Genomic DNA, 25126 nt, shown 5'->3' with positions numbered 1-25126 from the left:
AAATGTTCATCTTCCCTCTTGCTTAAAAAAGTCCCTTGTGCAGACACTTGTATTTCCCTATTTTGACTATGCTGACATTTTACTGACTGACCTTTCCAGCGACAACAAAACGAAACTTCAACGTGCTCTTAATTTGTGTGTACGTTTTGTAAGCAATGTTCGTAAATATGATCACATTACCCCATCCCTGGAAGCAATAGGTTGGCTTAAACTAGATAAGAAAAGAAATTTACATTCACTTCTCCTTCTCTTCGAAATCTTGAACTCTTCTATTCCTTCGTACCTGTCGTCTCGCTTCACTTACCTTTCTTCCCACCACAATCTGAACACACGCTCTCGCCATGAAACAATACTAACAATACCATCCCATCGAACCTCCTCATACTCATCCTCTTTCACAATAGCCCTGCCAAGACTCTGGAATTCGTTACCTGCTGGCATCAGGGACTATCGAAATAAAATTGAATTCAAATGCAAACTTACTAGGCACTTGGTCAGTAATTGAGACTCGTTCAGACATGGTTTCTTGTAAATAGTTCTCTTAATCTATCACGAAATATCTCAATATATGGTAATTTCATCACTATAGAATTTTGTTATTGTAGGTTTAATTTGTAATTTAGTAAATTCAAAAATATTCTTTGTTCTTAATTTCTATGATAAAATGTCTAGCTTTCATTAATCAGGTATTCTTGTCGTACTTTAATTTTTATTGTGATTGTAATTGTAAATTTAATATTAATTGTAATTTATTGTTCATGTTATAGTTGTAATCCCCTGGTAGAGGGGCAGAGAAGGCCTGACGGCCTTATCTCTACCAGGTTAAATAAATAAATACTAAATACTAAATACAGTCCAGTTTAGACGTGTTCATCATCTCCTATGGCAGTTGTAGTGTTCCTATTTTTTCTTCTCATATTTCTACCATAACCCTTAATGTTCTTTCAATAAAATTGTTGTAAGTCCAATATAACGCACCTGTCGGGAAATATCTGTGGTACTCAGAAACCAGATATTATGTTCTAAAGTTTAGCTGTTCTCTTTCCAGCTAGAGACTGAAGTAGATATAAACTAAACGGAAATGTATTACACCGCATTCACATGTGGTACTCAACTGCAGACAACATTTCAACACGAGATAGGAACACATTCATTAAACTAAGAAAACAACCTGTAATATGCTCACATAGAGTTAATAACATAGCAAGAGAAGGATATTAGCTGCAGAAAGAATTGAAAACGTGTAAGATCACCCTATTTTCTCTACTGTTTAAAGGATTTCCTTCTTAAAAATACGAGATGCAGAGGGCTGGTTAGTTTCAATTGAACTGTGTTATCGGCTGTTGGCTGTGTTGTACGAAGAAGGTCATGTGAGCTTGGGACTTCCACATTTACAGTGCATGTGCGTTGTTATAGTGTGTGTTGCAATAATTGGATACTTAACAGCAGAAAGGTGCTAAGTGCCAAAATTAAAAAAAGTGTGGTATTTCACTAGAATGTTGCAATTTGCCAAGGGGCATTTACATATCAACAGAGCTAGGTCCACAGAAGATTGTAGAGTGTTATTAAGACCTCCAAAAGATGGCAGTGATGCTAAGTTACCAGGACTCTCTCATAATAAAGGTGCAATGTGCCATTCGTTTTGATTACCCTCCATTGTTTATTTGTCGTGTTAATAGTGAAGTTATGGCAAAAGGCATTATTGTTTATACAGGGTGTTAAAAAAAGTATCCAATATTTTAGGAGGTGATAGTATGCATCAAAACAAGAAAAAAAATGTCTAATAAACATGGGTCCTACAACATACTTTCTGAGATCTGAACATTTGTTCATAGGAGGTGCTCAATGTGACGTCCATTCATGGCAATGCATTCCTCTGCCCTTTGGTGTAAGGAATCACACACTCTTTGAAAGTAACCTGGTTGTTCTTGATAACCAAAAGTCTAGGGGATCTAGGTTTGAGGAACGAGCAGGCCAAGGTGTGGGGCCTCCCCAATCAATCCAGCGGTTCTGAAATGTCAGTGTCAGTTGTTCATGCTCATTGCAGAAAAAATGTGCTGTGTGGCATAATGCATGAAGCACATCTGTAGTCTTTGCTGACATGGCACATACTCCAGCAAGGTTGGCAATACATTAATTAGAAAGTTCTGATAACGAGCCCCAGTTAATCTCTGTGGTAGCACGTATGGCCCTATTAATCTATCACCAAGAACACCTACTGATAAATTGACTGAGAATCGGTGCTGATGCCTTGTTTCTTCAACTGCAAGGGAATTTCCATCAGCCCACACATGCTTATTACGAAAATTCACAACACCATCTCTGCTGAACCCCGCTCATATCTGCAACCAAACTTTTCTTTACAGTATTCCTTGCGACTTATCAGTATTCCATGTCAGGGGTGTCAACTACAGTATGATTATCTGGTAGCATGTATGATTATCTGTAGGACAGAAAAATTTACTGCCATAAATGGACGTCACATCGAACACCTCCTATGAACAAGTGTTCAGATCTCAGAAAGTATGTGTTTTAGGACCCATGTTTATTAGACTTTTTTTTTTTAACATTGTATACTGTAGTGTTTTCTACAAACAGGAAAATCTTATATAGGCCTACAACATAATACGTAGGTAATGTAGGGCTATGAATTACATAGAAACATAGATGGCACAGGTGGTTTGTTTTAAACTTTTCAATTCCTAGTGTAAAAAAATATCCAGAAATTTGGGGAAATATCATAAAATTAGGACGTTTTTCTTTATTGTAAGTGGCATGAAAATGCAGAATAAAATGCAGTGAACTGACATCCGAGTAGAAAATAGCTTTATTTTCTACGTTCTATGGCCAAGATTACTCAAAACTATCAACATTTTTGTTGGATCTGTTTACTGTCATACCAGTAAAACGACATCAACATAGGACGTATGATAATCATGATGAAAGTCGGTGATATTCAGTTCTAAGTGGTGAGGGTGATTTGCTTCCAGTCTGCAAAACCATTTTAATGAAAGTATTTGCAGAAATTAACAGATCTGTGGATAATAAATGGATCATAGTACGTACGAAATGTTTATGGGACTTAACAAATTAACACTTTTCATAAATTGTGAAGTTTGTTTGTCTCTCCGTGTGTTAATTTTAGTAGTGTCGTCAAACGATTAATAAAAATTTGGTGAAAAGTTGTCGTGAGTACTATCAGTTCAATTCTAAAAAATATATTCTTAAAATTGTTCAATAGCGAAAGTTATTTATTAATAAAATACTGTTCATAAATTTGGTACTTTGCACCTTTCTGCTGTTAAGTATCCAATTTATCATGCAACATTTAAGACTAATAATATAAACATATTATTTAATCTACGAAAAAGCGGATAGGCAAGGCATACCAAAAGCTTGAACAAACCAAATATAACCTGTCACTGATCGTTTATTTTTCTTTCCAGATATTGGCAGCAGTGCAACAGCTATTTCAAATGCCCTCTGCTATATATATTCTCAACTAAAACTGACAATATGTAATGGACTGACATGTACAGTATGTGTGAATTGTTTATTGAGTGAAATTGTGTAAATGTAGTGTATTAAATGTTAGATGGCTACAGTATATTTGTGAAATTATTTCATATCTCAGTTTAATATGACGAGTTAAAAAAAAAACGCAACGAAAATCAGACATATGTTGTGCATAGTGAGATCGAAGTATCAATGTTTATTTTGTTGGAATAATTTCCAGCTTTTTTTCAGAGGTGGAGAAGGCATAAAATGTGGCTTCGTGCAGAGGAGAGCAAGAAATAATGTGTTGGGATAACATGTTATGAATTTTGGTATTATAAGTAAATATGAATATAAAGGGGAAATAGGAGAAAATAATTGTGTGAGCACTTGAAAGCAAAGTTTTCTCTTTCAACAGAACTGTCAGCAAGATGCAAAGGATGGAAAGACAGCAACTGCCTCTAAGGTAATGGCTACAACTACTTCAACTACGCCTCCTCCTCTGACACCGATCAGTGCTCTTGGTGCTGGAAACAGAGGATCTCCCACTGAAAATAGTGCAGGTCATTCTCCTCCAACACCTCCTTCTCCACCGAAGCTGCAACGTTTGCCGCGCATGGCAGATTCTGGAAAACTGGTCACAGTCCCTCGTTTCGTAAAAGTGCCAAAAAGTCGCGAATCTTCTCTTGTAAACCAGCAAGGAACGAAAACAACTGCAAGTAAGGGCACTATTGTTGGATCTGTTACAACATGGCTTCCTCCATCGTCTACTATTCAGTTGAGTTCTAGTACAGGTGCTAAGACATCAAGCCCAGTTTCGCCGTCGCCTAGCAGCTCTGTCTCTTCTACAACAAATAATACTGACCCCTTGACTTCATCGAGCACAGCAAATGTGCAGGCCATAGCCCGAATGGGTGGCAAGAAGTATATTGTTGTTCCGAAACACAACGTGTTGTCGGTATGTCCAGCAATGGCAGCGACAGCCACGACACCGACTGCTAAGTCCTCTGTGCAAGTGGGAGATCCTTCTCCTCTGGGCGACAAAGCCCCTGTGACTCTCTCCAACAGCCTGGTGTTTTCAAACGCGGCGGGCCGTGCCACTACAGTTATCAGTGGAACTCAGGCTTTGATCGGACAACCGCAAGTTCTTATGCCATCGGCAGCTTCTGCAAATGGTGACCAGTCCATAAGTCTAGTACAGAACTCACCTCCCCTCACAAATTTTGTTACAACCGGAGGACACATTTTACCAAAGCCATCGGCGTATCTTGTAAGTAGTGGAATTCCGGGAGGACTGCAGAATCCACCTGGTGTGTTGTTAGTTCCTGTTGTGGGCTCTGGTTCGACGCTTATTCCCACAATATCAGGACAGGATGCTCTGAACAACAAGACCACCACACAGACACAGCAGTATCTGATAGTGAATGCGCCACCCGGAAGCTTTCAGTCAGGGAATTTCATCCTTGGAAATCTTCAGCAAACAGTGAAGCCGACAGAAACTGTGGCAAAGACTGGAGATGCAGATGGGAAAACAGATGGACAAACCAGGTTAGTTGAGTTTCATTCATAAAGTTGCGTTACAATAAAAGAAGCACATGCTTTCCAGTTGAATTCGTTATCTTTGATAATTTTACGAATGTCCATTCCAAAGGGAAATGATATTAAAAAGGATATCAGTCAGTAATTATTATTGATTAGTTATTTATTTTCGCTTATATAAGGACTCAACTGAAAGGCAGTGTGCTTCTTTTGTAGTGTGTATTAATTTATTTGTTTTGTTTTTTACAGATTCATAACCTGTAGGTGTGCTGGTTATAATATCCTAGCTCCTTCCTTGTATCCCACTTCTGTCCTTTAAGCCCACATTTGTATTTTTTACTTAATATTAATTTCTTATCTTTCCTGAATAGCCTTTTCAACATTAGTCAGTAGAAATTAGCTTCAATCATACATTATAATGCATTCTCGCTTAAGATGTTTTCTTTTATAACAATGATACCGTTTCCTTTTGGGTTAAATTCCTGATAAAAATTTATCTGATATCATTACATGGAACACAGAGATACAGAGATTTTTAACTGTAAAGTTTCTTATATTTCTTTTGAAATATAAATATAGAACAATTATAATTCTCCATACTTTTCAAAAGTATCTGTAGAAAAAGACTATAACTGTATAAAGAATTGATTTTTATTTGTAAACAGTATTTCATTACTAGAAAGAAAAGTTTAATATCTGATAAGTATATGACTGTATTGAAATAGTGAACAAAACGAGTATATAATTAATTTTATTGTAGGCATATATGATAAATTTTAGATTATTTTATTAGAGATGGAGTAGGTGGTTGGCTAGATATATTTTGTATTTCTAATGCAGCATTGAACTTGAATAGAAATCTTACTCAAGTATATAATGAACAGTATAACACTACAATAAAAGAGTAGCTTAATATTAAGTGATGTAATAATTGGTTAGGAATATAGATTTGTTCCAGCTTCCCTGTAACAGTCATGTTTGTGGAGTTGAGTGCCAGGACAATGTTGTAGATGTGCCGAATGTTTTTAGTATTATTAAACTGTAACATCATCTAGAAAATTCAGATAAATAATAGTTTATTCATGTGCAATAGAAAAATAAGCAATGTGTATAGGTTATCAACTGAAAAGGATGTTTAGCAATAACATTGTCAAAGCAACTAAAAAGAAACAATTGAAAATAATTATTATGATGTTGAAACATATTCTTTTCTGAATAAAATGATGTTTTATTTTTATATAAGTCTTATATTAACATTTCAGCAATTTCAAAAGTGTCCTGATTTTAGAATAGCATTATATAAAATATGTAATTGGGCTTATATGACGCTAATAGCTGCCTCACTCCCTAAAGCTGATAACTTCATCCCACATCATCCTCCATTGAGTTTCAGTCATGACTGGAGCATACTTTCTTTCTAAAATTTTTCTTATTCTTGCTAGGACACATTCGTAAAGTGATTTAGAATAGCTTTAATTCTCCAGTCTTAATATTATATGAAGGTAAAAAGATAAAGGTATGCCATATATATGCCACGAAGGTGCTTAGAGGGTGTGGAGTTAGAGCTCCATACTTTGACTTCAGCAATAGAATAAGGTAGTGTGGTTGGCGCCATGCTCTGACTGCCTTTACCCTTGGTAAAGACCCAACACTCAATTTGCTAGAAGGCTGTGTGAACCTCAGGGATGTATGGGAAGTTTTGGCAGTGACAAAAATCCAGTCACCATCTGGGATTGAATCCAAGACCTTCCAGTATATAGCTAGTTGCTCTAGAAACTGAACTATCTGGCTGTCTGATTCTTAACATATAGCCCTAGTAGTTGATACAGCATCGTTAAATAACCAACTAAAAAAAAGTGTGGTGTCCACCACAGTGGAATAATGGGTAACATGTCTGACTGAAACGAGCAGACTCGAGTCTGAAAAATGGTTGGAACAAGTTACCTAGCTCCAATTACTTTTTGGGGTTTTCCCTCAACCCATTAAGAGCAAATGCTGGGTAACTTTCGACTCTGGGCCCTGGACTCATTTCGCTGGCATTATTGTGACTTCATATCATTCAGGGACTAGATAATCATAGCAGTTGGTAAAGCGTCATAAAATAACCAATTAAAAAGAATTATGTATGGTCAAATAATTTCAGGGTTTTTATTTCAATGCATTCTGTACCAGTCATGTCAGCTTTCATGAAAGCTTGCTCCAAATACAGAACTCAGAAATGTTGTTTGTACCAACTTTTATTCCATCTCTGTATTCATTATTCTTGCTATGGATATAATCAGAAGCAATCAAAGTATCCCATATCTTTTGAAATGAGTATTCTGGACCAGAGACAACAGAGAATCAACTTGCTCTTATTCAGGTCTTCGTAGCTCAGTAATTATGCATAACTCACGTTTATTGAGTCATTTATTGTTTGTGATCTGTAAAGAAATTCAGAATTTTAGCATATAAAATATGAAGTGTGATATAGTCAGGTTCTGAGATCTGTTTCCATGCTCCTTGACAAGTTCCCAAATTCTTACTGTGTCTGTATGTGTCGTTTTATGTCCTCTTATAACTAGGAGACATCAAAATATTACTATTCTACGCAGGCTACATTCAACTAAATGGAACTCCTTGACAATCTTTCGTGATTTTATGTTTTGTCAATTGTTTTGTTTGTGACTTATTGTGTTTGATAACTAGAATCAATGATTTAATTCATCATCACAGTCACATTTATAATATTATAATGAAATAAATATTCATTAAAAGTATTTAAGTGTAATTGAATAAAAACATTTTAGATACCATTCCCGTCATGAAGTAGCCTATAATTTTATTTTATTATTTATTGTTAAAATATATTCGATGGAAAAAGAATAGCATAAATATTTTTGTATATCACGTATAGAATTTCAATGAATATAATTAACATCTTTCATCACCATGGCAGATTATTATTATTATTATTACTACTACTACTACTACTACTACTACTACTACTACTACTACTACTACTACTACTACTACTACTACTACTACTACTACTACTACTACTACTTGCATAAAAACTAAATTACAATATGCATTCAATCGTAATTTGCTTTGAAAAAAGAAAAAAAGTTGTTACTACAGAAAACTGTAAGATTTGAACACGTCACCTTGAAAGTTGATACCCTTGAATTTTGCTTATAAATTTAGAATAGGCTATGTTTAGTGAATGTTTCACATTGAACATTTGTATTCCATCTCAACCATTATTTAAGGTTACTCTTTAATGTGCAAGTCATCTAAAATTAATACATAATATGATAGGAAACTGATAAATTTAGGTGCCAAGAGTACAGCAGCTTAACTTTCATTGATTATGAATAATCATAGTAAAATACGCCATTCCAAATAGTTATGAATAACCTGAAAATTAGACATTATTTTTTGTGACATTGGACACTCCCATATGTGCATGTGTTCAATTCATTATGATATTAATTTTATGAATTAGTTATTGCTCAGTATTTTCACAGTTGAAACTTTTTAACTGAATGTCACAATGTTTTGCTTTTGTTGTACGCAAACTATGTTAAATATTAACGAAAAATCTATGGTGATTAAAAAGATTTACATAGTTCCTTCTTCGACTGAGGTAATAATCTGTCTTCTTCAGTGACATGCAGTCCATACATTACATTCAATTGTAAATGTATATATGCTGGCATTAAAACCCAAAATCTGTCAAAACCAGTATAAACTAGTTTTAAAAATGTAGATAGATATATAGAAAGCAAGTTGTCGTAAGATCTAGAGTCAATGACAGGTTAGGTTTGCTTTGTTTAGGCTTTTACCAAACAAAAACCTAAACAAACCAAACCTAACCTATAATTGATTCTAGATCTTACGAAAACTCACTTTCTGTCTAACTACATTTGCTTAAACTAGTTTTGACGCATTTCGGGTTTTAATGGTAACATATACAACACAAACCACTCTATTAGATGTAGGGAAGAAACACGTGATATATTTCCATTCATGCTTAGTATCATTTTTTTATATTGCTTTCACTTCTATACTGTATTGCATGCAGCAATGAAAACACGGACCTGACGTTTGTAAAGTTGCAACATACATTTAGAAATCAAGCATGTAAAATTTTGTATTATTGTTCTTGTATGTATTTAATTGTACCGGTACGTATATTTGTGTATGTATGCTTTCGGGAGTGTATAATTTTTGAGTGAAGACTTTTATCATTAGTCATTAATTGTGAATGATTTGGGTACAATTGAGAATGTTTAAAAAAAAGTATCATTTTTACTGAAGTTCTAATGAAAATATATGACAATTACATTTATATTGCTAATTACGCCACTCACTGGCTATTGCTTATATCATTCATTAACTGTACACTTGCTGCTCTCTGTAGCATGTGAACATTCATGAAAGATGCACATACGGTAGAGGGGAAGAGAAGGCCTAATGGCCTTATCTCTACCAGGTTAAATAAATAAATAAATATGATGCTCTCTAGCGTGTAATATTGTGGTGTTTCACTCTGTAAAATTATAATTGAATATATTCTTTATATATTTAAATTATACATAAATGGGTAATTCATTTGGCGTAATATTCAGGTATTGACATCAACACAAGGAATTTCTGTGGCTACTTATCCATGGAAAGTATTCCATATGAATTGCATTATTTGGTCTTTTTGGAAGATGATATGAAACAGTAGTTCACTGCATTAATGCTGACCATAATTTGTGAATTATGGAAAGTCGTAGGCAGCCATTCCAGGCAAACTGGAAAATCCAATGAAAAAGTCTTTTCGAGAAATATTTGTTTATTATTAGTGTAAGACATAGGTAAGGCTCTAAATTTAAACATTCTAATGCTTTAAATATTTTACAAGTTTTATGGGCATTGAATCTAAGTGGTCTTGGCTAGGTAATGGGTACTTCTTGTTTCCCTAAAGTTTGCAGCACTTACTCATAGAGGGATCGGCTGTTAATGTATGTTTTTCAAGGAGCTATTGTTGAAGAAATATTTTGAGAGCCTGTAGGCCTGCTGTTAATTCTAGACCTCCAGAATCAAATAAATTTTACTCTGTACTATATTCTTTCTGCCATTCATATTAAGTAGTTTGGGTTAATAACAATTATAGTCGCGACGCTGTTATTCCCAGCGTGACTCCTCCTCTTTGCTTACATCTTAGCCTCTTCAGTCCCGAATTTATATTTGTTTTTAAATTGAAAAAAAAAAAAATATATATATATATATACTTAATCATTCTGGGGTTCCAAAAATCCCAAATCATGTCTTCACAGAAAATCAAATTTTGGGGCAATTTTGACTCTTGGTGCCCCAAAATTTTAATTCTAACTTATAAATCTGGTATAGAAATGTTGCAAAAGTGATACTCTTCATTTCTATCAAATTTAATTATTCAAAAATTCAAAAGTATCCAAGATACTGCAAAAAAATTAAAATATAATTATGTATAGTATATGCTACAACAGGACTGAGGAGGTTAGGAAGTGAAGGCTCTATAAAGTCTAGGTAGGTAGTATTGTTCGTCATTTTTGTTCTTTTGTTGCCGAGCTACCAGATGAATCTATTTGCCACACCATTAAATATTATCATGTCGTAGCTCCTATGATAATAAATCAAACGCACTGTAATTCAGCAAATAATTGAGCGGTAAATAACGTCCTCGTGTGCTTTCTGCGAACGCCAAAGAAAGAGCCAAAATGGCGGGCGATTATATGAAGTATTTATCGAGCCTTAGGAAATGCATAATGTCTTTACCAGCGAATCACAAGACGCACATGTTTAAATGTAGCCAACCTGCAATGTGATTGGCTGCCGGAAATTAGAGCGACGGGACTAGCCTATAGCAATCTTACGGTTCAAGTAAATATTTTGACTTAGAAATGTCACAGTTGTTTTGAAATTGGGAAAATGAAGGATGTTAACTCATCTGTAACATCCATGACATGGAAGAAACAGCTATAAAATATTTACCGATTATGTTTTTGTGGACTAACTGAATGCCATGAGATTTGCTTAGCCTTCACATGAACATTATGAGAATTAATCTCTTTTTGCTTGAGACAGAGACCTGAGTTTTTCACTTTTTGTTAATAAGGTATGAAGTGAGTCCACAAATCTTGTAACATCCGTGACGGAACCTTTTCTTTATTTTCTGCAATAATAATAAATTTTATTCAAACAACTTTTTTTCTGTAAAATGGTACTGATCTTCTAAATTGATTCCAGTAATAAAAGTTGACAAATGTATATAAAGCTTGAAAATGATAAAAATGTAACATCCGTGACAATTGGAATAGCTGTGGTGTGATGGCAGGAGAAATTGGTATACTCTGAGAAAATGTACTTAAAACACAGTCTTGGTCTACAACATATTCCACCTAGATTTGCTGGGATTTGAAATGGGATATACAAGCCAGCAATTATTCTGGCTGTGTATAATGATTAGAGTATGGATGTTTAAGCATTTATGACAGTTAAAATAAAAACATAAAAAAAAGCACAATAATCTTTGAAAAAGACATTATACATTTCAAAATGTCATAATATATTTTAGCAATAAATTTAAATTATATCAACATAACTCACATATTTACTTCGTAGATGACACATGTTGACTTATAAAATACTTTTTTTCGTGATTAACTGTCTTTTCACAAACCTTACATAACAAAACTGTTCCATAGGTTGAAAACACATGGGCGCCAAATTCACTAATGTAAGCATAAAGTTTACTTTTCAATGGTTTACTGATTGTAGGCATTCTAGCGAACAGATGTTATACCTTCTGTCACCCGACAATAACTGACTGTTCCTCACTCAAATTTCTTTCTCCTACAATAATAAACACGTGTAGCACAAAATTGTAACAGTAAGACTTGAAAATATGAAAGCAAACAATTGGAAATGCTACGTGACAACGTCTATGAGAACGAGCTTAATATTTAAAATTATAAAGCTGATTGTTGGTATCGTGAAGACATGACAATATTATATTTGTAACTGTGGATTCTCGATCATTATTCATATTACACCAATAGTACTAAAGCACGATTGTTTGCAGATTAAGCACCGAAATAAATTTTATTTGCTGTTGTTAGTAAAGTTAGGCATTGTTTCAAATATTTAAATTTCATACACATTACATTACAATTAATTAGAAAATTGCAAATAAACAAGGAATATTGCTTTAAAATTACAAAAAAGGCATTTATTACTAAAAAAGGCAAAATAGGTAAAATAAAAATTGCCTCTATCACTTTGATTTACTCCAAATCACATTTATATCTATTCAAATAATGATTTACTTCCACTCAGTAAAAAAGGCATTTTGCCAAACATCCAGGCTCTACTAATGATGTATCAAAATATATTTTATCATTTCATAGCTCTTTAAATAAATTTCATAATAATAATAATAATAATAATAATAATAATAATAATAATAATAATAATGTCTTAAATCATTCAAACTGTAACAAATTAAATAACTTTGGAAATCTCTTACAATCCATCCAGAATCAGTTTATATTTGCATTGAATGTATAAAAAATCGTGTTTTCCGTCTGGAAGATGAAGACACACTTCTTGTATCTACAGGCTTGCATGATTTGGCATGTAGATGCTGCAACTCATCAATAATAATTCCCTATTGCATGTGGGAACATGTTAAATCATTGAAACATTATTTTCCAGCGTATGATAATTTTTCTTCAAAGCTCTGTCCTTCAGATTTCCTAGTAAATAAAAATCACAGATGTTCAGATCAGACAAGTGTAGTGACTGTATTCCAAAAGTATTAGTTTATCTCCAGTTACTATTTTTATTGTTATAATGTGTATTTAAGGTTTATCATTGTGGAAAAAAAAAAATATATATATATATATATGGTGCAGTTTAACGACCTATACAAAAATATGGATTACTAACGGACTATACATAGCTACTTAAAAAAAAAAATGGAATTTTGTGATTTCTCACTACAGATTACAAAATTCTCAGTTAAACGAATGTTCAATTCAGTGACTTCTCAAGATGGTTTATTAGAAACAGAGACATCTTCTAGTTCCAATTGCTGGGCTTTTCAGTTCAAACATTGTAGATTTATATTCTGACGTGATGATTATTTACTACAGTATGACAAGGTAAATATCGTCCATATGCATGCATACAAATTATCATGGGAAAGAAGTGAATTTTCATCATTTTCTAATAATTGTACTAAATTCTTATTATGGCAAAAAAATTGATGTTTTCACTAGACTTATTTTTGACAGAATATTTCTTTCCCTGCACCTAGTATGGGTATCCATTCTGAGATCCATTGTGAAACAAAAAAATGACAAAATTTCAAATGGGTGAATCTTTCTTCTGTCCCAGCCACTAATAAATAAAAAATACCTTGAAAATACCTTGTATTTATAGTACTGATTAGTAGGGGCGAATGCTAATCACGAAAGTTAGGCTTGCTCTTTCATTCATAGAGGAAGATGGGAGGATATAATAATTCATAATTAATAAAAATAATCAGACCCACATAAATAATTTATTTTATAATTATGAAATCATTATGAGTCATGGATCATATTCGCTTATGAGATGTAGAAGTTCGATATAATATAACAAACATGGCCAACAAAACAGTTTATTTAGTTTTTTTTTTTTTTCGACCCTGCCAACCAAGGCACATTGTTGTATTGAGCTGCACTGAACGAGCGCACATATTCTCTATAATGTCTTGTCTTCTCTTGAATAGTCCTTCGGGAAAATGGATTTAATAATGTTTCAATAAACACAATTCCGAACTCATTGCAATACTTCAAATTAATGTTTAAGAATTAATAATACATTCAGCATATGCATTCCGCTCATACAATTACATTGCACTCGCAAATCACAGCACATTCCCGCTGTCAATACTGCTCCGTGTAACGTTAAATAGTCGTTGGTGTAGCTCTCGGACCAGAGCTTCAAACAACACATAACACATAACGGACCAAGGAGGAATGCACTTGCGCGCGCATCATATTCTGCTGTTTCTACGTCTTTCCTGTAGCTCCGAGAAACGAGCAAGCGTTGCGATACTTGCGGTGTGCAACCTGCGGATGGTATTACGCCTATGCAATGTTCCAAAAATCAAAATAAATTTTAATGTATGTAATCCCATTTTGAGAAATAAATATTGGGCTTGTGCAGCAAGCATAGCATGCCCTGAGAAATCGCCCCTGCTGATTAGTAGAAATTGATGTGATCACTGGGATAGCTATAAGCCCACCCAACCCACCCTAAGTACGTACCTTAGTTATATACGAAAATCGTCGTGCGTGAACGAAGAATACCGCCATATTTCTTTAATGTAACAGTGGGTTTCAGTGTTGCCAACATAGTAATAATACTACACACCTAATCAAATCAAACCTAACCTTTCTCATAATACTACACACCTAATCAAACCTAACCTAACCTGTCACGTAATACACATCTAATCAAACCTAACCTAACCTAACCTGTCACATAATACTACACACTGTAGTAACATACCTCACATTTAGATCATTTCGTTTTCATGTATTGCCTGCTCTGCCAATTGTATCAGTTTCCATCTAGTGGATTGTACTATAGTCCCGACGCTGTTATTTCTGGCGTGACTTCGCCTCTTTGCTTATGTCTTAGAAAGTGAAGGCTCTATAAAGTCTAGGTAGGTAGTATCATTCGCCATTTTTGTTCTTACGTTGCCGAGCTACCATATGAGGAATCTATTTGCCACACCGTTAAACATTATCATGTCGTAACTCCTATGATAATAAATGAAACGCAATGTAATTCAGCAAATAATTGAGCAGCAAATAACGTCTTCGTGTGCTTTCTGCAAACGCCAACTAAAGAGCTAAAATGGCGGTCGATTATATCAAGTATTTAACGAGCCTTAAGAAATGAATCAGTGAATCACAAGACATGTTTAAATGTAGCCGACCTGCAACGCGATTGGCTGCCGGAAATTAGAGCGACAGGGCTATAATACTACGAATTCCAAGAAGCAATGGCGACTTTCATAATAAATATATTTTACATGTTTTGTGATATACTAAATGTGTTAATGTAGTAATAATTCTATATATGGTACAATACGATTTGAAATGTGTTGTGGTTGTGATAAAAGTATTGAAAATTGGTTTATAGCGCCACATTGGCAGTGATAAAAGTGTGCAATATTCGTTCAGCGGCTGGTGGAGGCTCTAGATTGACCTTCAAATGATTACTGTAACAAGACTATGAGCCACAGCCAATGTTAATATTATTACTAGTTAGATCAAAAACCGATGTAACTTGTGTGTGTCACTTCCCTCAACTAAGGGCATGAAGTTGCTGAAGTTGTGTATAAAATTAGCTGTGCCATGCAGCCTCTCTCAGTAATATCTCAGCATCGAGAGCAGGTACAGACTTGTGCTATCACTCGTTTGATTTGTAATCGCGAGTTCTGCAATATTAAAGTGATAACAGATGCGTACAATACACTTTGAGTGAACTGTAGTGAACAATCTTTGAGTGAGCTATAGTGAAAAATTTGTTCTGAATTGGGATTAATGTCAGAATATCGCATCAAATAAAGGGAAAATATATTGTATGCCCTTCATTAATTATTATGTCAGTTATCATAGGCCCATACTCTCCATTTGTTAACCGAAACAAAAAAAAGAAAACATTCAAACCAACACAACTGTAGTTTCTTTCCCGAAACTGGGTAATGTATTCTACATGCCAGTGTAGGCCTATATCTGATACTGTGCAAAATTATTGTTTGTGAAGCCTTTCTTTTGCTTATTGCTTGTGCATGGTAGAGTCAATAGTTTTGAGGACAGTATTTGGCATAGTATAATCTTAAGGATATTAAACTTAAGAATAATCTTGTTTAGTACAACTACTGGAAAATGAAAGGGCTTGAGTTGCAGCTCTGATATTTTCTTCACCATACATTTACGATTAAAATGTTAAAATGTGTCTCAGTGAAATGTACAGCAGAGCCCGAATAGGCCAGTTTCTGTTGGATGCTTTTCCAATTCACTGCGGGCTAAAGCAAGGAGATGCACTATCACCTTTACTTTTTAGCTTTGCTCTAGAATATGCCATTAGGAAAGTCTAGGAGAACAGGGTTTGGAATTGAACGGGTTACATCAGCTTCTTGTCTATGCAGATGACGTGAATATATTAGGAGAAAATCCACAAACGATTAGGGAAAACACGGGAATTTTGCTTGAAGCAAGTAAAGAGATAGATTTGGAAGTAAATCTTTGAAGAGGTGGGAAAATTCAAATATCTTGGAGCAACAGTAACAAGTATAAATGACACTAGGGAGTAAATTAAACGCAGAATAAATATGGGAAATATCTGCTATTATTCATTTGAGAAGCTTTTATCATCCAGTCTGCTGTGAAAAAAGCTGAAAGTTAGAATTTATAAAACAGTTATATTACCGGTTGTTCTGTATGATTGTGAAACATGGACTTTCACTTTGAGAGAGGAACAGGGTTAAGGGTGTTTGAGAATAAGGTGCTTAGGAAAATTTTATGGGCTAAGAGGGATGAAGTTACAGGGGAATGGAGAAAGTTACACAATGCAGAACTGCACGCATTGTATTCTTCACCTGACATAATTAAGAACATTAAATCCAGACATTTGAGATAGGCAGATATCGGTATGATATTTAAAAATGTGTCTGGTTCTCGTTGTTGCAGGGATAATGAAGAGGTGAGCAAAGGAAAACGTAAGGCGTCGAGTCAAGAAACTGAGAGTCCTCCTTCGAAACGGACAAAGGGCACTGCTGCTGCACCTCCTGCTGCTGATTCTGCTCCTGCTCCTTCCCAAGGACCCAGCCTGGAGTCAGAGAGGCGCTTCATGCAGTACTTCATGATGAACGTGTGTGCAGGCTACTCTTCCTTGCTGCACGTGTTCCAGTACCTGAAAGTGCAAGAACTGTTACGAGCTGCCAGGGTCTGTCGTATGTGGCGTGATATGGCTTCACATCCTTCATTGGTTAGTATTTCTTTGTTGTTTTGATTTAACATCTGGTTGTACAAGGTGGGGCAAAATGAACTCATGATTTTGACATCTTTACTACTCAGTAACCTGGCATTAACATTTACTGAAAGATCTGTGAATTAAGGGACACAAGTTTGCCATTTTTACGGAGCACAAATTCAAAGTTAATTCGTGAGAACAACGTCTGCCAGGTGTTGTCCATTGACATTGATGCACTGTCTCAACCGAGTCGTGATATTTTCCATGATGTGCAATAGCTTGTTTAGAAGAATTTCACCAATTTGTTCTCTAAATCTCTGCTTCAAGATATTCAAATCTGCTGGTCGAGTTTCGTACACTTTGTTCTTTAAATAACCCCACAAAAAAAAGTCACAGGCAGTCAAATCTAAATGCTAGTATGGACAGTATTACCATATCCACAGGAAATGAAGCTCAAACAATTGTTGAAGAATTTGATAGCATATCTGGGTTCCCAAATGTATTAGGTTGTATAGATGGAACCCATATGTTGTGATTAGGATAGAAATGTTAAAATTATAATATTATTTTTACCTGATGAAAATTTTGCTTTTTTATTGAGTTAAATAATTAGTTGTGTATATGTCATTCAATTATTATTATTACTGGAACCAAAATAAAATATGGAAACAATAAGAAAAACGCTAATCACAGCCTTTTGAATTCAATAAAACTGACATTACTTTTTGTTGATACTGGACCATTTTTCTCCATAATGCTTAATCAATAAATTTGTGACATATCTTTTTTTTTTTTTTTTTTTTTTTTTTTGCACCTTTAACAATATTCCCTTTCTCGATGTTTTAGGTACAAGTGCATTCACGCCTTTGTTTTTCTCATTAACTGAGGCGAAAGTTCCTATGTAAACTTTGTAGTGTGGTTCACCTTTTACCAAGACACTAATACAGTATTGTCTCAATATAACTGACTTCAGTGTAGTGTACTTTTCAGTTTTACATACATATTTCAAATATCCTAGGAAAATCCCATAGGCTACTTTATAATGCAAAGATACAGTAGCGTGCAAATTAATCTGAACAACGTAATTACTTACGCAAAAACACTCAAACGGGATAAAAAAAAAAAAAGGATCTAAGACATACCTCAGTAATCTATGTGGCCTCCCTTGTTCCTAATAACAGCTCTGAGACGATTTGGCATGGATTCCACTAATTTCCCACAAATATTCTTCATTTCTTCATCGCGAAACCATACACCAATGAGGGCAGAAATCATCTTCTCCTTTGTAGAACAATCCATTTTTTGCATTCTTCTTTTGCAAATTGACCACAAGTTCTCAATGGGGTTGATGTCGGTTGAGTTGCCTGGCCAGGGGAGTACCTGAATATTCTTCTTGTTGAAGAATTCTGTAGTTTTTCGAGACGTATGGCATGGTGCCAGGTCTTGTTGGAACACACCTCTGCCATCCGAAAATGATTTTTGCAGCTGGGGTACGATTCTGGTTTCATCATTCCCTTGATAGGTATTAATGCTCCAGGCCCTTCATGTGTAAAACAACCCAAAACATTACTTTAGGGGGGTATTTGGGTGCTTGTTGGAGATGAGCTGCAGTTACTTTTTCGGATCCTTTCCGTACGTAAGAAACACGGTGGCCATGGACCTCGAAATGAGACTCGTCGGAAAAAAGTACATTCTTCCAGTCATTCACTGTCCAATGTTGATGTAATTTTGCCCACATTAAGCGTTTTTTGCACATAACAGGGATTAGCAGTTGCTTCTTAATAGGCTTACGAGCCCTTCGTCCTGCTTCCAAAAGCCTACGCCGCACTGTTGTGACGTGAATATTCGCCCCAGCGGTAGCCATTAACTCATGGGTTAAGTCGACAGCAGTTAGTCTAGGATTTAATTTACTTTTCCTGACAATTAAACGATCATCTGCAGGTGAAGTCTTCCTTTTCCGGCCACAGTTTCCTTTTTTCTGGGGTGTAATGGATCCAGTCTCCCTGTATCGCTTTATGATCGAATTAACAGTAGCCAAACCGATGTGACATTCTGCAGAAATTTGCCTTTGTGTCATAGAAGAATGCTCTGCTAATGTTATAATTTTAGACCGTTTTCGTGGAGTTGTAGCCATTTGTGAAGACGACAGAATGTACACAGGATTGCAGTATTAAGTCTTCAACACAACTGAAATGCTTATAAGTACAAAACGACAGGCAAAATGTCACATATTATAAAAAAAATAATAACGACAGACCTTCAACAATGGAATTACACGTACTACAGATGTCAATTGAAGCAGTATGAGCAGCTGTGAGGCCAACAATGACAGAAAATGTAAAAATATGTCGTGTTTGGATTAATTTGCACGCTGCTGTATGTCATTTTTATGTTATCGTTATTTGTGATATATTTACTTATTTATTTAGTTATTTATTTACTTATTTATTTATTTATTTATTTATCTGCAACTTTATTTCATCTATTGTTGGCTGCAGAGTTCATGTACCATGTACTTCTTTTTTTGTTTTATTTCGAACATGATGGCTGGAAACTTAATATTATATATAAAATACAGCATCTTCTTCTTTGCCCTGCATTATTTCTAACAATAATGATTGATTTTCAGTTCATTGAGTGAACTTCTTGCACAGTTTGTAGAAGATAAATTATTAGAAAACAAACCAAATTGAAGTTAAGAACATCAGAGTTTGTTGATTGTACTGTGTACCATGTGTATATTATTTGTTGTAGACAGTAACTTTTTTGTGTCCCAAATAATTGAGGGCTTTGCCGGAAGAAAGGCGGATAAACCTATACGGCCTTCTTCGGGAAAACGGTTTAAAATGTAGTGAATTATTATAGTAGCGAAATTTTGTTTTGATTGTACTGTACATACCTGCAGGACAGGGCTGCGTGCATGTATAACATTTAATTCAGGTGCGTTTTAAAATCTTAGATTGCATGTATCTCAATTCGCCATATTGACGTATATGCCCTTCTTCCGGCAAAGCCCTCAATTTCTCTGTGCTATACTTTTGTATAGGCTTACAGGGTTTCTTGAGTTTGTTATGTTGTGAAATAACTCTTTATTATCTAATTAGAATCAAAACAACTTCTTTTGGATAAAACTTCCTCTTTTCGTTATAACGTACTTTTCAAAATATATATTATTTTTTATGTACGTTATACTTAGATTTCACTTCACCTGTTTTAGTTTTCTTTATAAAAAAATCTCTACATTTGGAGATATGGAAATGTCATGATGAACTTCCTGGAGACACTGATAATTGCAGCTGGAATCTTTAATACTAGTGTTGAAATTACCAAATTAAGGGTCATCTCAAACGAATGGATCAATGCAGAATTCCAAAAGCACTGTTTCATTGCTATCCATATGGCAAAAGATCTCTAGGCCATCCGAAGAAAAGATGGACTGAAAATTCTAGTTTGAGACCGTAAATGGCCACTCGGCCTAATACTTGTTAGGAAGACAACGACGACGAAATTACCAAATTTTCCAGTGTAAAGTGAGATTATTATGTAAGCTATTATCTGAAGCAAGAATGTCTCTTTTTCTGTAGTGGCGGACTGTGAGGATGAAGAATTCTCAAGTCGGAGACTGGGAAGGTCTGGTGAAGAGTCTGCGTAGGCACGAGACACAGCACCTGGATCTGCGCAAGATGCTGGTCCCGAGTGAGGACACACATGCCATGTGGGATGCTTTCTGCAATGCCATTGGCCGTGCCACAAGCCTCTCCCGTTTAGACCTGTGTCGCTGTCCAGCGCGCGTGGTAGAGAGGGTGGCCGAGTCTTGCCTGCAGCTCAGAGTACTCAATGCACTGGCAATCAAGTAAGCAACTGACGAGGATGATAATGATGATAATCGTGATGACATCCATGGTAATGGCAAATGTGAGGACAGTAATGAAATGGGAATGACTTATGGTGATAATAGTAATAGTGATGTTAACTGATTAATTTATTCTTCATTCGTGTTTGACTTACATGTCGATTTTTAAAGGTCTGAGTCCTGTTGCGTAATAATGTGCAAACCAATAATATTAGTAAATTTACTTGTGATTTGTAATTTGTAAAGTATTTCTGTTGCATAATGCTAAGAAGAAAAGTTACAAATTACTAGTGAAAGTACTAATATTATTAGTGAATTTTACAAGCTCTTGTTGCATAATTGATACTGATATTATTTGTTATTAGTGTTTGCTAATTTTTTTCTGCTAGTTTGCGTGCACCCATTATTACAGATTATATTAGTGAGATTAGTTTGTTTGTAGTCAATAATAGTAAATTAAATCATTATGTAATTATCTAGTATTGGATTCTTTAGATAAAGAAGTCTTATGAAGGCTGCCTCCTAGGTGACAGGAAGTTTATTGTTCCAATAGGGATATCTTATGCGAACTTTTACCCCTTTAGATGGCAGGAGCATTCCATGTGGCATAACATGTTGTAGGGCTTTATTATGTCATATGCTACAGTTGATTATGTTCTCCCACTTGTTGGTTTTCCGTGCGTGTTGTTACAATGCCTCACCACACCAGTATTTAAGTCAAAAAACTTAGGAGGAAAAAAAAGAAAACCCAGAATGAAATCAGAAAAGGAAAGTAAATTCCAAACATTACAATACTTCACTTTATTATAATTATCTCTTTATAAATTAGCAGGAAAAACCTTCAACACTCAATAACAAGAATATTTTCTCTAATCATGATCACTCTCTTAAAAAGGGCATTAACAAGAAACTTCCAAGAATAAGTCACAAGAACATCTCCCTACACTTTAATCTCTCTTAATATAGAATAACAACAAACCTTCAGGAAAAACAAACAACTGACTAAACTATTTCATTCAGCAACAATTTCCTTTAACATATCTTTAGAAGAATCTACTGACCCATTCATATCCCATCTCACAACCACAAACTCAGGTCCCCGGTGTATACTTATCACATTTCAGTACCAAAATTTAGATTGATTGATCCCTCCAACTGAGCTGATTCTGGTTTCTTAATCATCCGTCTCACGGCCAGTCCCCAACTGACTTTTCTTGTTCCAACCTCCGTTCCACTATGCCGATCCCCCTCCCCTCGATCATTCAAGTAGGAGGTGGAAGCGGATCGGCGCATGCACACCAAAATAGCTAAAGTTAGATACAGTGGAAATAATCTTACCAAATACATATAGGGGAAGGATAACTAAGTTTTCATTTTGTCGGATAACAATATTAAAAAGGCAAGCATACCTTGACAATGTCAAAATTATTTTTATATTTATTTTGTAGACCTATAATCTACTATAATTTAATATAATTCACTATTTTCTTACCTCAGAATTTAATTTAATTTCATTTACGATAAATAATACCGTAAACTTGTACAGGGCTACTACAAAAGAATCATTCGTTTTCTAACTGCTATATTTTCCAAGTATTACTCGTACAACAATGAGTGATACATCAAAAGAACTGTACATGCAACACATTTATTCCCACACTCTACAAATGTTCAGGTGACACGACATACGTCCAGACGGTAGTCCAGTTCGTTCCACACATTGTGTAGCGTTGTCCTGTCATTGGTCATTACTGCATTACTGATGCGCTCCCTCGGCTGTACCAGTGTTTGATGGTGAATATTGCCTCTTTAATCATTAGTATACTAAGTACCGTACGAGAAAAACAGGATATACAGCCGTCAATGTGTTTTTATAGGGAAGGGACTATCGAACTTGAATTCCTCGTATTTTTTCTCTAGTAGCAGGAAGATCAAATGCAATTTTAATAGGATGATATAATATGATCGATTATTCGTGGGTTTTATAGATTAAGGGCATGCAGTTTTGAATATCCTCCCAAGACATTTGTTGTTCTCTTTTTAAAAAGGCATTAACATGAGGAAAAATGCTGAAAAAAAATCTCCATTCCAAAAGATTTAGACGCAACTGTTTATTTTTTTAATTTACGTGGCATTTACACTCACTGCCATCGAGCTTATTATAGTTGCCATTGTGGTTATCATGGCATTGGTATATACAGTTATAGTTCAAAAGGCTGTGACATGTCTGGTTTCCTGACAAACTCGTAATTTGTAATTTTTTCCTAGCGAAAATCACTAATAATATTTGTAAACAGTCCACACCTGTGGAGTAACAGTCAGCGCATCTGGCCGCGAAACCAGGTGGCCCGGGTTCGAATCCCAGTTGGGGCAAGTTACCTGGTTGAGGTTTTTTCCGGGGTTGTCCCTCAACCCAATACGAGCAAATGCTGGGTAAGAATAATTTCAAGGGAAAAATTGTTCCGGGGCCAGGTATCGATCCCGGGACCTCTGGTTGAACATACCAGCGCTGTCCCAACTGAGCTACCCGGGAACTCCATCCGTCACCATCTCAACTTTTCCCTTTATATCCACACAACTAGCGTGGGCTGACGAAATGCCAGAGACCCACATCGAGTGCACACAAACTCTGTGTGACTTGGAATTGTGGTTTTCTGTTAACGTACACAGTGACGTATATATTATGCAAATCTAGTCTTTCAGGTGAAACTTCCTGTAAAGCAGATTTGAATAATTTCAAGGGAAAAATTGTTCCGGGGCTGGGTAATTACAAATGCTGGGTAACTTTCGGTGCTTGGACCCCAGACTCATTTCACTGGCATTATCACCTTCATTTCATTCAGACGCTAAATAACCGAGATGTTGATACAGCGTCGTAAAATAACCCAATAAAATAAAATAAAAATATTAGTAAACTGATGGGTGTTCTGCAACAGAAATTATTACTACTTGTAATTTGTAAATTTATTCTGATAACATTAGTAAAATCATGCAACAGGGCCCTGGTGATGCCACCTGCATTTTATATATTTTCAGATGTTCAGTTATTAACCTGCAGGCAGTGGGCAATCAAAGATATCTACAAGAACTGCGACTCAAGAGCCTGTCAGGCATTCATCTCAGCACCACGCTGGCAGCCCTAAAGCAACTGTCTAGTCTCAAACATCTGGTGAGTACAGAGATTATTAAGCGGATACGCCATCTGAATAAGCACCTATACATACGATGATCCAACTTGTAGAAAATGTAGGATGGATGTTGCGCCATCACCAGTGCCAGATTTAGGCCTAGGCAACCAACAATGATTTTTCTAAGTCAGCGTTTCTCAAACTTTTTTGAAGTGAGGACCACTTTTTTAAGTCAGAACAGTTCTGCGGACTGCCTTACTCTTGTTCCCTTTGAAAGCAAATTTATCATTTTTGTAGCATATAGGCTACTTATATTTTAAAATAGAATTAATTAATTAAAATTAATTAAATTAAATTATTTTATATTAGTATTAACTAATTAAGCTAAAGTTAATAGAAGAAAAGTCATTTTTGTTTCTTTAATAATTCAAGGCTATTAAAGTTTGGATAATCTTTAACTTATTAACTAAAAAAGAAATAAATAAATAAATGTTGGTACTCACATTAATGAGATGGATGATCCTGCCGATTCTTGCACAGTTGTTCTATACTTGGCTGTATGCTGGTAAGCTTAAGTCAGAGATCGTCACATACATCGAGTCGATTTTGGTAGCCTGCTTTATTTTTATTAGAGTTAGTAATGAAAACCCTTTCTCACACAGATACGTAGAAGCAAACTGAATTAAAATTTCTAAAGCATCATTGTACAGTTCACTATATTCTCTTTTCACTTGTGATGTGGTCCAGAAATTAACCATACTTTCGCTTGGAATTTCATTTTAAGTCTGGTCTCATTTGAGAGTTCGATTAACTGTTCTCTTTCACTGAGTGAAAGTTTGTTAGTTTCAATATCGCAATGAAAGTGATCATGAACCCATGAAAATTCGTCATATTTACTTGGAAAATAAGTTTCAAATTGTGACCTCAGAGTTGTATTATTGATGTATGACGTACAGTATGTAACCATTTCAATGTGCAGACTGGGTGTCGGCAAAAGTATTAAGAAAGTCATAAATACAGGAAAGGGTTCGGTTCTTTGTTATGAATTTGGTAGTCCCTGGCC

At 35.2% G+C, this 25126-nt stretch overlaps 1 protein-coding gene across 2 annotated transcripts in view; it reads left to right on the top strand.

The window, feature by feature from the left end:
• Window positions 1–25126, top strand: part of LOC138704641 (uncharacterized) — an 83319-nt gene that overhangs the window by 46613 nt on the left and 11580 nt on the right. For both annotated transcript variants that reach the window (XM_069832729.1, XM_069832728.1), the window contains exons 9-12: window positions 3914–5043; window positions 16800–17097; window positions 20667–20935; window positions 23972–24104. In XM_069832729.1, coding sequence (XP_069688830.1) covers window positions 3914–5043; window positions 16800–17097; window positions 20667–20935; window positions 23972–24104 — 1830 coding nt within the window. The remainder of the gene's footprint in view (window positions 1–3913; window positions 5044–16799; window positions 17098–20666; window positions 20936–23971; window positions 24105–25126) is intronic.

Source organism: Periplaneta americana, chromosome 8, assembly GCF_040183065.1.
Source record: "Periplaneta americana isolate PAMFEO1 chromosome 8, P.americana_PAMFEO1_priV1, whole genome shotgun sequence".
Classification (NCBI taxonomy): domain Eukaryota; kingdom Metazoa; phylum Arthropoda; class Insecta; order Blattodea; family Blattidae; genus Periplaneta; species Periplaneta americana.
This window is presented reverse-complemented; position numbering and strand designations above follow the sequence as displayed.